Raw genomic sequence first — 13,821 nt, 5'->3', positions numbered from 1 at the left:
CTACACACTATTATGGGCTGTAGCAATGGTTATGCTCTTGTCTTTGCACCAGCATGCTCCAGGAGGCACTGGGCCTCCTGAATTTCAGGAAGGTGATATGCTTTTCTACCCCTGATGTGGCTGTGAGGCCCTGGCAGCAATCAAGCCAGATATAACATCTTTTTCGGCACCTGCTTTTCTTTACTTTCTCTCCTGATCATCTTTTCATATTTCTGCTGTTGAACAGTGAAAAGACCCAAACTTTTAAAAGCTAGAAACAACATATAAAATAGCAATAACATTGGTAACAAGTGCCTGAAATCCTGTTATGGGCTGATTAAGACACAATGTTTTGACCAGAGAAATGTACATAGACAAAGAGAGAAGACTTACTCTCTTCCCAGGAGGACCAGGTGGGCCAGCTTCCCCTGAAGGACCTGGTGGACCCTGTAATTGTAAACAACCCAAATTACTATTTCATGGAATCTTGGTGAATGTCATTAAAGAGCAAAGGTTATTGACTTTCTTAAAAACAACAAATATATGTTGCAATTTTACAGTGCCTTTCATTGGATAATCTTAAAGTGCCTTGACAATAGGTTAAGATCAGACAACTGTGTAAAAATGACACATCCTTTCTCCGCAAAGCTCTTTCCTGGATCTGGATCCTGTTTAGAGTGTTACCTGCTCATGTTACTGAACAAGACAAAATTGTACTGGTTTATTTGCTCCTTTAGCAACAGCAAAGCATCCCAAGTCAAAAGGTGGCTGTACAAAGAACAATATAATAGCATAATATGTTAGCCTACTGTCTGATTCAACTAAAATGAGGTTATGTGCTTCGATTGTCTTCACCCATGTACAGGCTTCTACAGTGATGAAGCAGATCAGATTGTTACTGAACTAGGCACCAATGATGTTAATTTCATATACACTTTCATTATAATTCAACTACTTTTGTTGCTGTTTATATAAAAGCAAACATTTCATGGTACATAATACTTTGTATAAAATGAATTGTTAAAAATGAAGGATTAAGTTAATCACTGATATAATTCTACTGAAATCACTAGAATTATAACCAGGGCCAAATCTAGTTCAACAAATGAATATGAATATGCCAAAGAGATCTAATACTACATTACTTTTTTTTTTGTCTTGGCACTTAGTATTTTAAAAAATTCTGTAAATTATATAGTGTCGACCAGAACAAATCTTTACCACAAAAAAAATAAACAAACAGAACATACGTAGGAAACCTCTAATTAAATAATATAGGAAATAAGGTAACATTAAAAAAACCCAAAACACTGAGCTTGATTCTAAACACTGAGCTATGTCTATGCAAACAAAGCATATGTGGAAACTACAGTAATGGGATTAATAGATACACCAATGACAAACAGAGATGAGTGTCTTTCTTTGAAAGAGGGTGTTAGCCCTCATGGGAATTTTCCATAAAAAAAAACAGTTCTTTTAATCTCTAGGATTCTGATCTAATTGAAGACAATGGAAGGACTCCTGTGGAAGTAGATTGTAGCCCAAGCTTGGAATTTAAAAAGGATCCTAAAGGACTTAGTTACCCAAATTCCATTGATATTCAGCACATAATTCCCTTAGGATCTCTTGGAACTCATGGCCAAGACACACAGCAGCATGGATGTTTATTTTAAAAGAAACCTGCATCACTAAAGGAAGAAAACTTTCTGAGAAATCAAGTCTACTTTTTTGTTTAGATACATGACCTCATGTAAGGCTTGATCCTATGTTCACTGAAGTAATTGGCAAAGCTCCTATTGACTTTAATGATGCAGGATCAGAGTCTTATCTATTATCTACTCAAAATCCACATGACAAACTGTGATAAATTTGATGTTCATAAAAGTGGTATTTAACTCTTTCAACTTCAGGTTAGTTGGTTCTATGAGTTATAAAGATCACTGCCACTTAAAAAAAAAGTTTACTTTTTGACTCATACTGAGTCAGATCAATGGTCCATCTAGCTCAGTATACTGTCTTCTGACAGTGGCCAATTCCAGGTGCTTTAGAGGCAATGAACAGAACAGGCAGTCATTGAGTGAGTCATCTCCTGTTGTCCACTCCCAGCTTTTGTCAGTCAGAGGCTAGGGACACACAGAGCATGGGGTTGCATCCATGACCATTGTGGCTAATAGCCATTGTTGAACATGTCCTTCATGAATTTATCTAATTATTTTTTGAACCCTGTTATAATTTTGGACTTTACTTGTTCTGGCAATAAGTTCCACAAATTGACTGTGTGTTATGTGAGGAAGTACTTCCTTTTGTTTGTTTTAAACCTGTGGCCTATTAATTTCATTTGGTGACCCCGGGTTCTTGTGTTAAGTGAATCATAGAATCATGGAATATCAGGGTTGGAAGGGACCTCAGGAAGTCATCTAGTCCAACCCTCTGCTCAAAGCAGGACCAATTCCCAACTAAATCATGCCAGACAGGGCTTTGTCAAGCCTGATCTTAAAAACTTCTAAGGAAGGAGATTCCACCACCTCCCTAGGTAACCCATTCCAGTGCTTCACCACCCTCCTAGTGAAAAAGTTTTTCCTAATATCTAACCTAAACTGCCCCTGCTGCAACTTGAGACCATTACTCCTTGTTCTGTCATCAGGTACCACTGAGAACAGTCTAGATCCATCCTCTTTGGAACCTCCTTTCAGGTAGTTGAAAGCAGCTATCAAATCCCCCCTCATTCTTCTCTTCTGCAGACTAAACAATTCCATTTCCCTCAGCCTCTTCTCATAAGGCATGTGCTCCAGCCCCCTAATCATTTTTGTTGCCCTCCGCTGGACTCTTTCCAATTTTTCCACATCCTTCTTGTAGTGTGGGGCCCAAAACTTGACACAGTACTCCAGATGAGGCCTCACCAATGTTGAATAGAGGGGAATGATCACGTCCTTCGATCTGCTGGCAATGCCCCTACTTATACAGCCCAAAATGACTTTAGCCTTCTTGGCAACAAGGGCACACTGTTGAATCATATCCAGCTTCTCATCCGCTGTAACCCCTAGGTCCTTTTCTGCAGAACTGCTTCCTAGCCATTCGGCCTCTAGTCTGTAACAGTGAATGAGATTCTTCCATCCTAAGTGCAAGACTCTGCACTTGTCCTTGTTGAACCTCATCAGGTTTCTTTTGGCCCAATTCTCTAATTTGTCTAGGTCCCTCTGTATCCTATCCCTACCTTCCAGCGTATCTACCACTCCTCCCAGTTTAGTGTCAAGTGAAGGAGTAAATAACATTTACTTTTTCACACCCTTCATGATTTTATAAACCTCTATCATATTCCCACTTAGTCATCTCTTTTGCAAGCTGAAAAGTCCCAGTCTTTTTAATCTCTCTCTATGGAAGCTGTTCCATACCCCTAATATTTTTGTTGTCTTTCTCTGTACCTTTTCCAATTCTAATATATCTTTTTTGAGATGGGGTGATCAACACTGCATGCAGTATTCAAGGTGTGGGTATACCATGGATCTATATAGTGGTATTATAATATTTGCTGTCTTCTTATCTTTCCTTTTCCTAATGGCTCCTAACATTCTGTAGCTTTTTTGGCTGCTGCTGCACACTGAGTGGATGTTTTCAGAGAACTATCCACAGTGACTCCAAGATCTTTCTTGAGTGGTAACATCTAATTTAGAGCCCATCATTTTGTATGTATATTTGGAATTATGTTTTCCAATGTGCATTACTTTTCATTTATCAACATTGAATTTTATCTGTCATTTTGTTGCCTAGTCACCCAGTTTTGTGAGATCCCTTTGTAACTCTTCACAGTCTGCTTTGGACTTAACTATCTTGAGTAATTTTGTATCGTCCGCAAATTTTGCCACTCACTGTTTACCTCTTTTTCTAGATCATTGATGAATATGTTGAATAGCACTGGTCCCAGTACAGATCCCAGGGAACACTGCTATTTGCCTCTCTCCATTTTGAAAACTGACCATTTATTTCTATCCTTTTTTCCTGTCTTTTGATCAGTTACTGATCCATAAGAGGACCTCTCCTCTTATCCCATGGCTGCTTACTTTGCTCAAGAATCATTGGTGATAGATCTTGTCAAAGGCTTTCTAAAAATCCACTGGCTTACCCTTGTCCACGTGGTTGTTGATCCCCTCAAAGAATTCTAATGGATTGGTGAAGCATGATTTCCCTTTACAAAGACCATGTTGACTCTTCCCCCAACAAACTGTCTGATAATTCTGTTCTCTACTATAGTTGTAACCACTTTGCCTGGTACTGAAGTTAGGCTTACCCGCCTGTAATTGCCAGGATTAAAAAAAATGCTATCCTCCAGTCATCCACATTAGCTATCCTCCAGTCATCTGGTACAGAAGCTGATTTAAATGATAAGTTACATGCCACACTTGGTAGTTCTAAGATTTCATGTCTGAGTTCTTCAGAACTCTTGGGTGAATAGCATCTGGTCCTGGTGACTTATTACTGTTTAATTTATCGATTTGTTCCAAAACCTCCCATATTGACACCTCAGTCTAGGACAGTTTCTCAGATTTGGCACTTTAAAAGAATTACTCCAGTATGGGAACCTTCCTCAGATCATCTGCAGTGAAGATTGATGCAAATAATTCATTTAGCTCTTCTGGCTCAATTTATAACCACTCTAAGTAGGTGGCTACTACCCTCATAAATGTTAACCTAGAGATTTTTTGAAAATATATTTTCAGACTAATTCATCAGTACAAATGTAACATTAGTCTGGAAGAAACATTGAACAACAATGTTCATTAGGAATTTCCCCCATCTGCCTCTTTTTCTGTTACTCCACTTAGCTTAGTATGCTGAATGCTTCTATTAGATTCCTATTAGCATTAATGAGATAACTGGCATTTATGTGTATAATCTCTCATGTACTGATAGCTGAATAGATTCATCAAATGGGAATGCCATGAGACCTATTGGATAACATTGTAGGACTGAACAGTTTGATAAGCTATTTGGCATGAAGTACTTGTTTAGTCTCTTGAGTCAGAAATGTAGATGCAAATTTTCTGAAGCTTACAAATACCTCCTTCCCCCGCCAGTGCATGACCTAGCTCCATCCATTTCTTCCCTCTAATTAAAAATCTCCCTTTCTCCATGCCGTGCTGAACTATAGCAGGGATTTCCCTCTCAGACTCTTTTGATGCTGGAAATAAGGTTTTCTAAGTGGGAAATTCTAGCCTCTTGCATCAGAAGGTTAAATTAATGAAGTTTAATATATGCACATCCATCACACAAGAACTTATTTGCGTAGTAAGCTCTGAGTCCTGATGGCACTTAGCTACCACAGTGTTATCCACCTTAGATTTTAAGGCTTGTGCTCATTCAGCATACAAACTGAGGGAAGTTATATAGCTATTGTTCCCTCTCAGACTATAAATGACTCCATTTTTATTGCTTCATATTTTACCACAAAAAATGTGTCCACATTTGAAAAAAATGGGCAGCACAACCATACACAAAGACCTACTATGATTTGGGTTCGGTGTGGAAATTAATTTACAATATACAGTGAACTATAAAAGAGAATTTATTTAGAAAATATTTTTGAAAATATCTGCATTTATAGAAAGCTGACCCTTTCTACTTATTTAGCAAAAGCTGCTTTCTTAGTGTGGAGGAATACAGAGCACAAATAAAATAAAAATATTAGAGACAGCTTACTTACAGGTTGACCAGGATCACCATCTTCTCCTTTCTCCCCACCAGTACCATCTTGACCCTAAAGAAATCCCAGGGAGAGAGACACAACATTTAAATCAGTTGAATTTTGAAAAATAGTCTGATTTATGGTCTCACCCATAATGTATGTTGTTTTTCTATAGGACATTTTCTTGAAAACTTACTATGAAGTTTTGGTTAAATGAATTAATTTTAAGATCCTGAAACCAAAAGCAGCCAGAAAAATACCTCTCCCAGGGCAGATCTCTTTCCCATTGAAGTTAAGGAGAGTTTTACCTATGACTTCACTGGGAACCAAGATTAGGCCCTAAATCTAGTTTGTAAGAATACTTACAGCAGGGCCAGGTTCACCAGGGGGACCAGGATCTCCGGGGAAACCAACAGGGCCCTAGACAAATGGGAAAGAAAGCAAGGCTGAAGTCATATAACAAGAAGTATGTTAAAAGTCATTATGAAGAATTTCAGTTAGAAAAGCACAATTGTATAAACTCCAGAAATGCATATACAATCCTATAAAAGTGTTAAATAAAACGATGTGCTGTGGTGCAATAATGCCCTTATTTTTAAATTTGTAGGCTCACTTACTGGATTACCCTTAGGCCCATCATCACCTGGAGGTCCTTTGGCACCTGGAGGTCCAGCAGCTCCAGGTGGACCAGCCTCACCTTTTTCTCCCCTTTCACCTTTTGGTCCCTGTAAACAACATAAAAATGTTAGCTTTCTGGAACTAGTACACCCAGAATATGTAAGAGAAGGAAGAGCTACAAGTTAATGAGAGTGAAAAAGATGCTATGAGATGTTAATTGTGAAATTGTATTATAAAGGCTTGTCTTTGGAATAGAAATGGGACCCAAATCAACCCCCAGATTGGAACACCCACAGATCTCAGGACAGTTTCAGATCCTCATCAGTGTGAAGATATTGATTCTCAGGCCCATCTCTAGTTTGGAATGAACTTTTCCACTAATAAAGAGAGACAAATCTGGCTGGAAGAAATGTACTAATGAAATACGTAAACTTGATTGTAAAATACACAATAAGCTTGTCAGAAGAAGAAATAAATGTTATCTCACACAATTGTAAGATTCCTTTTGTCTTCCAGTTGTTATTATACAAGAAAATATGAAGAAAGCATCTGAGACTCCAGCTGCATAAAGAATCTGATTACACAGAACCTGAAATTCCTTTAAAGGACGTTTTAAGTAGGTAATTTATTGTAGTAGAATAATAGTAATTAAAACAAACAAACAGTACTCACGCCTGGGCCAGATTCTCCAGGAGGTCCAGGGTTACCAGCTTCCCCAGGCTCACCCTATACAAAAATGAGTGCAAATTAATGTCGTATTGGCATTACTGGTAATACTCCCCTGTATTTACCTGTATTATTATGACTTTTCTTATAGTTTGAAACCTAGGCTCTCAGAACCTGCCAACAGTTATGCATGTGAGTAACTTTACTCATGTAAGTAGTCCTACTGCAGACAGGTACATGGACTTACATGTGTTTTCACAGAATTGGGGCTTTAACTAGGGGCGTTAACTATTTAGACAGAGATTATCAAAGGCACAAACTCAACTTTCAATGGGAGCTGTAAACTAAACTTCCCTATGTTCCTTTTAAAAATCTACCCATTAATTGTTTCCTTTTTTGTCCTTTTTTCCTAATCAGAGAAAAGTCAAACACATATATTGGTCATCTGCATCTTTCTTCCTGGGAGCTATGTTTCTGGAAGCAAATCCTTACAAATTAGCAAATACTAACTGAACATGAATTTCAAATGATTTTAGACATTAGCACTAGTGTTAGTACTATAATAAATAATAACAAAAAGAATAAAATAATAAACACCTAATAAAACTTTCACTAGAGGCCACAAAGGGACTCAGTGTTTTATCAATAATGGGAATTGTTAAGTAACCAGATGGCTTCTAAGAGAACACCGTATACAAACAATCTGCTCAAAGTAAAAGGTTACACTGTATTAAGTGAACATTTGAGTTAATTTATTCTCTTTTTTGAACCAATGCACAGTACTGTACATGTCAGGTCTGTCTTTTCAGCCACTCCTTTTAAAGTGTAGTTATGAGTGATTATTTTCTAGCTCAGTGGACTGTTAAATAAACTTCATAGAAAAGTAGCTTGCTACTAAAATGTTCTGTTGTTAATAATGCTCCAAATATACATGAATGTATAACAGAACCGATTTTCTAACTGTTGGCAAGAATTCAAGAAAGAAATGCATATTTTTACTTAAAAGATTTCTCAATTTAACTGTCAGTGTGTGAAATTACTGACATTTGTCTGCTTAGAAATTTAAAAAAAAAATAAAACTAGAAAAGTTCTCAATTTTCTCCAGTAGCAAAATTAAGACTAAAGCTAAAATACCTTCTTTAAAACAATGATGTGCAGTACCGTGCCCTACAGGAGAAAGATTATATTATTCTGTTCACTATTAGAGCCAATTAGATCATCTTCAGTTCCTCAGCTCCTCAGAAACAACTTTAAAATGCCCTTGGTGAATCTGGCTTTAGAAATTGTAGTGTTTTATTATGCTTGTTAATTTAATTTTGCAACAGTCTAAAATCTTATTGTTTTATTAGTAGTAATGATCTTTCTTAGGTACTTCAGATTAAGTAGGCTTCTGCAATACAATATTTATACTATTTTAAAAATAAAGTTTTGTAAATTGTTCAGTTTAATGGGCTTGCTTTAACATTTGTTTTCTAAGGAATTTCACATTCTTCACTATCTTGTTCTCTGCAGAGATCTCACACCATCATTATTATTGTTTCTCTGTACATGCCTACATCTGTAAGGTTAGATTTATGCCACTAGAGAGAATTTGAACAAGTCTCTGAGCTAGCAAGCAGACAGCTTTTTCTTGGGTTCTTCAGGCACGTGTAAAATTGGTAAATATATACAAAATGTAAAAAAGCCAAAAATATGAGCCTCTATAACAACTTTTAACAATATGAAACAGCCTGAAGCCCGATTCACCTATATGGCAATATCTATGTCATGTGGCGACCATTAACTTCAATAAGACTTCCAGATGTAAGGGACTCCCTACATGGATCAAACTGTAGGATCGAGGTCTCATTTAGTGAGTTGCATAAAGACACTGATCAAGGACCCAGTTGTGCCTGTCAGTCTCCCAATGCAGCACAGTTCCTCACTGAGTTTCCCAATGTGTAATTACGATACGGTTTACTCTTCTTCTGCTTCCCTCAATGAGCTTTTAATCCAACCTATGAAGACAGAAGAAGGGAAGGGGCTAGGAGCCTTCCCTGTCCTCTTTGAGGTGTGTTCAGGGACACATGAAGAACACAAGTGCTGCACTCTCTGGCACTCTCAGTTGTGGTTGGCCCATAAGTGGGCCTTGAAAGGGTAAGAAAGCTTCTTGAGAGTTCCCTTTCAGGGCATCTGTGTAAGTGCCAGCTACAATCTGGCCTCACATAAGGACTATATATAAACTCATAAATAGATACCTCAAACAAATATGACCTTTCCACTATCTAACGTTTTGTAGTATGAAATCCAGCCTCTGTATTTTGTCTATAGTGGATCTCATGCTGCAAAACATAAATTGGTGTGAAAGTTCATATTTGTTTCACGCAGCTTTTTTTATCGAGTTTACATAGTGCTTATGTGGAGCAAGATGGCCCTATCTGCCCCTAGATATATATTTAGAGAGTGCATATTTATATCACAGATGTTAAATAGATGAATAATCAATACACTATAATTTGTTAATGAAAACATTTCTTTTTTGCCTTTTGGCTGAGCTCAAGGATGGTATCAAATGCATATCTGATTCATCCTTCACATGGGAACTGTCTCCTTTTCTTGAGATCAATTCTGTCTCTAAGTACTGGAGGGCCTTAATCAGATCTTACTGAGGTAAAACCTGAGAGATATCACTGAAAGCTTTTCTTAACAAGATCTCAGTAAGGACATTGGCAGTTGTTCCTAAGCTACAAAGAGTGATATAGTACCATAGATGTGTTTAAATCTGGAATCTTACTTTTATTATTCACAGAGAGTAATATGTATTAGACTAACGGTCCTAATTTTAAGTAAAATAATTCTAGAAAATATGGAATAAAAAAAGATAGTGGATAGAAGGGTGCCACCTTCTGGTTATGCTACAGAATAGTGCAATTGGTTTTGTAAGCGTGTGAAAACACTGAAACACCAACTCCGAATGACAGTCAGTATGCAGGGGTTTTAATCACCGATCTGTTTCTCTGTCTTCCTCACAAAGAAATGTCCAAGTATGAAAAGGTTATTATGAAGATAGAAGTGAGATCAGCTCCAGAGATTCACAGAGCTTCTAAAAGAGGGACATTTATCAGCCCTGAATTACATGGGCTTAAGCGATACACAGGTTCTGTGCTAACCCTCGGCCTCAGGGTTGAATTTGATCCTATGGGAACCAAATTATTCTAATTCCAGGAAGAAATTTTATCATGTGTGTGGAGAGATCAGTAAATCATGCAAAGTTATTAATTAAGGGCCAGATCCTAAGATGGTGTAAATTGCCATAGCTCAATTGACTTCATATAGCAAAGCGTAATGATTTGTTTTAGCATTCTTAAAAGAACAAATAATAGGATTCTGAAAAGGAATAACAGGCATAAAATTAATGATTTCAGCTTTTCTTCAGTTCGTGGACACGTAATTTTTCACCATTCACCGGAGACAATGCTTAACTCTTGATGGTGAGGAGGGCACAATTTAAAGGTTCTGTGGGGCACATGACTGCCCCATGCATCGCTTCTGGGCTGAGGAGCAGCAGCAGATCCAGGAGCACCAGTGAGTGAGCAACTCAGGGAGCATCTCATGGCAGCCAGGCTCTGCTGGCCAGTGCCAGGCTCCTCTGGGCGAGAGGCAAGAGCACTTCAGGGCGTAGCTCAGAGCAGTGCCGCCTGTCCTCCCTGGGGAGCTCCTGGCTGTGCAGAGGAGGCCTGGCTTAGGGAGCAGGACAGAGAGGGCTGCTGGGCAGACAGCCAGCACACTAGCTCCCCCAGCACAGAGAGCTAGTGGCATGAGCAGGCCAGGTAGCTCCCACCTGCTGGCTCTTGGCAGGAGCCAGGTAATGGTTTTAAACTATGGAATGTGCCATTTTGAAAACCTCTGTGCTAAATGGAAGGTGAAAATTGGGGGGGGGGGGAGTGCATGACCCCATGTACCATCCCACATGTCACCTCTGCCATTGACTGATTCTGCCTGTTCAACACACTATGAAAAGGCATAATTAATAGAGGGATGGCACAACATTCAGTGCATACACATCCTTTTATTACATTATGTTTGTACTAGGGTGACCAGATAGCAATTGTGAAAAAACGGGACAGGAGGTTGGGATTAATAGGCGCCTATATAAGAAAAAGTCCCCAAAAATGGGACTGTCCCTTTAAAAACAGGACATCTGATCACCCTAGTTTGTACTGTATTAAATAAGAATACATAATATTTATGTTACACTTTGCAGCTGCTGAGAGCTGTACATAACAGAGTATTTACTAATGAAACCCATGACCACAAACAAACTTCCACTAGCATCCTGTGTTTTATTTTTGTTGGGCTATCTAGAAGAGAAGTTTGGGGTTTATTTGTATTTATTTATGTTTTATTTTTGTGCTAGCCAACCCACAGATTTTCCAATTTCAGGACGACATTAAAAAAAATCTACTTTTTAAAGAATACAGTAGAGTTACGAACTGACCAGTCAACCATAGACCTCAGTTGGAACTGGAAGTACACAATCAGGCAGCAGCAGAGACAAAAACAAAAAAACAAACCAAACCAAACAAACAGTACAGTACTATGTTAAACATAAACTAATAAAATAAATAGAGGGAAAATTAAAAAAAAATTGACAAGGTAAGTAAACTCGTTCTGTGCTTGTTTCATTTAGATTAAGATGGCTAAAAGCAGAATTTTTCTTCTGCATAGTAAAGTTTCAAAGCTGTATTAAGTCAATGTCCAGTTGTAAACTTTTGAAAGAACAACCATAACGTTTTGTTCCAAGTTATGAACATTTCAGAGCTACAACCTCCATTCTTGAGGGGTTCCTAACTCTGAGCTTCTACTGTAAATTTACTTTGGAGCCTGGCAAACAGTTAAGGACAAATTTCCAAAGGTGCTGAGCATTTCCAGCTCCAACTGGAATCAGTGAGAGGTGGTTGCTGTTTTGCACCTCGGAAAATCAGGCCCTAGTGTCATATTACAGTTAGAAAAGAATGGATTTATAAGACTACTTCTGAACTTAGGGCATTACACTTTCCAATTAAGTATATGGGCAACAAGCTGCATGTATATCTTACTTGCAGTTTATCATGCTTTTCCCCCTAATTACTTTGGCATACAGCCTCACCTTACCAGTTCAAACTATGCCGGTAGGTTTTGTTCTAATACCTCTTCTAATTATAATCTGCACAAAGAGTATACTTTGGGGAGAAGTTTGTTTTTAAGTGGTTATGCTTAAGTGTAATGGAGAATCTTACCATTCCAGGGAGCCTACAAGCATTAATAATGCAACATTACATGCACATTTGTAGTGAAGATGCCTTTGATCAGTTAGGCCTATATTTTGTGTGTATAGTGGAGGAATCAACAGGCTGGATAAAAACACATCACATTAAATATGATAAAAAGTGTTTATAGTTTGCTAGCGGATAAAGTGGCCTTTGAAACACTAGTATTAACGACTGAATATCTCTTTCTAGTCCAGTCACGCAAATATTAATGTGATCAAATGCTGTGCTTCCCTCCTCAATAGTAACAGGGGGGATGCCAAAATGTTCTTCCACACTTTACAAAGAACTGTGGCTCATATTACCTAGCATGATGAGCCTACCCTGAAGGGGACCCAGGGCCGGTGCAAGGATGTTTCATGACCTAGGCGAAACTTCCACCTTGTGACCTCCCCCATCCCCTGAGCCCCCGCCCTGAGGCACCCCCTCCCCCCACGACAGCTCCTCCCCTCCGCCCTGAGGCGCCCCCTCTGCGGCAGCTCCCCACCCCCCACCCTTCGCCCTGAGGTGCCATTGCTGCTTCACTTTTCCCGCCTCCCAGGCTTGTGGCGCCTAAGCTGATTGGCACCGCAAGCCTGGGAGGTGGGAGAAGTGAAGCAGTGACAGCGTGCTCGGGGAGGAGGTGGGCCAGGGGTGAGCTGGGGTGGGGAGTTCCCCTGCGTGCTGCCTCCCCCCGTACTTGCTGCAGGGGGCCCTCCCCGCGCTCCCCTGCCCCAGCTCCCTCCGCCTAAATGCTGGATCTTTGGCCGCCCCAGTCGCCGCTGAAGAAAATGCCGCCCCCCAAATCCTAGCGCCCTAGGCGACTGCCTAGGTCGCCTAAATGGTTGCACCGGCCCTGAGGGGACCGTAAGGCCAAAGCATGCTTATGCATTAAACACCATTGAAAGAAAATATAAAGAAGAAAGGGAAAAGACATGCTTAGTTTTGTAGGGTGAACAACCCCACCATTGCTAGAACAATGTCTGAGTGTAAATGATTCACACAGCACAGACTCCTTTTGACAGAATAATTCTCTATGATTTCAAAAAACTGGTCGAGTGCATTATGTGGAATTTAAATGAAGAAGGAATGTGTCTTCACTGAGAAACCTGGCATGTATTTAAAGCTTGGGAATAGTAAAACAGAAGACAAGTAATTAGAAGAAATAAAAAAACCTAGCAAAATAATGTGCTCGAAAGCATCTGTATATGAATGCAGAGAATATGGGAAATAAGAAGAAATGAAAATGATACCCAGTGATGCAGAGTGTGAATTAATGTTCTTGAATTAAACCTAGTGGGATAATTCTCAGACGTGAATGTAAATGGGGGCTCAAACCATATAGAAGAATCAGAAAGGGAAGAAAAGGAGCAAGGGTGGCAATATGTCACAATTTTTACAAAATAATTGGGATATAATTTGGTCACGAGGACTGGGGCGGCTCTAGCTTTTTTGCTGCCCCAAGTAGCAACTACAGTCGGGGGCCCACAAGACCAGAAGACAATGAAAATGAGAAATATATGGACAATTAAGATGCTCAGAAGTGAAGGATGCTGGATGAGAGGATTTCAGCTCCCCAGTCATATGTGTCATGACAAATACAGATAAACA

The 13,821-nt window shown here is 39.2% G+C and overlaps 1 protein-coding gene across 7 annotated transcripts in view; it reads right to left on the bottom strand.

Annotated features, from left to right (window-relative positions):
* COL11A1 (collagen type XI alpha 1 chain) overlaps window positions 1-13,821 on the bottom strand; it is a 237,297-nt gene that overhangs the window by 34,659 nt on the left and 188,817 nt on the right. For 6 of the 7 annotated variants that reach the window (XM_039483989.1, XM_039483992.1, XM_039483993.1 and 3 more), the window contains 5 exons: window positions 6,950-7,003; window positions 6,277-6,384; window positions 6,026-6,079; window positions 5,678-5,731; window positions 373-426 (listed from right to left, as the gene is read on the bottom strand). In XM_039483989.1, the coding sequence (XP_039339923.1) occupies window positions 373-426; window positions 5,678-5,731; window positions 6,026-6,079; window positions 6,277-6,384; window positions 6,950-7,003 (324 nt within the window). Of the gene's footprint in view, window positions 1-372; window positions 427-5,677; window positions 5,732-6,025; window positions 6,080-6,276; window positions 6,385-6,949; window positions 7,004-7,320; window positions 7,353-13,821 lie in introns of all 7 variants that reach the window. The other variant, XM_039483995.1, reaches the window with a different exon arrangement.

This window comes from Mauremys reevesii, linkage group 8 (genome assembly GCF_016161935.1).
Source record: "Mauremys reevesii isolate NIE-2019 linkage group 8, ASM1616193v1, whole genome shotgun sequence".
NCBI lineage: Eukaryota > Metazoa > Chordata > Testudines > Geoemydidae > Mauremys > Mauremys reevesii.
The sequence above is the reverse complement of the archived record's forward strand: the minus strand, read 5'-3'. Positions and strand labels throughout refer to the sequence as shown.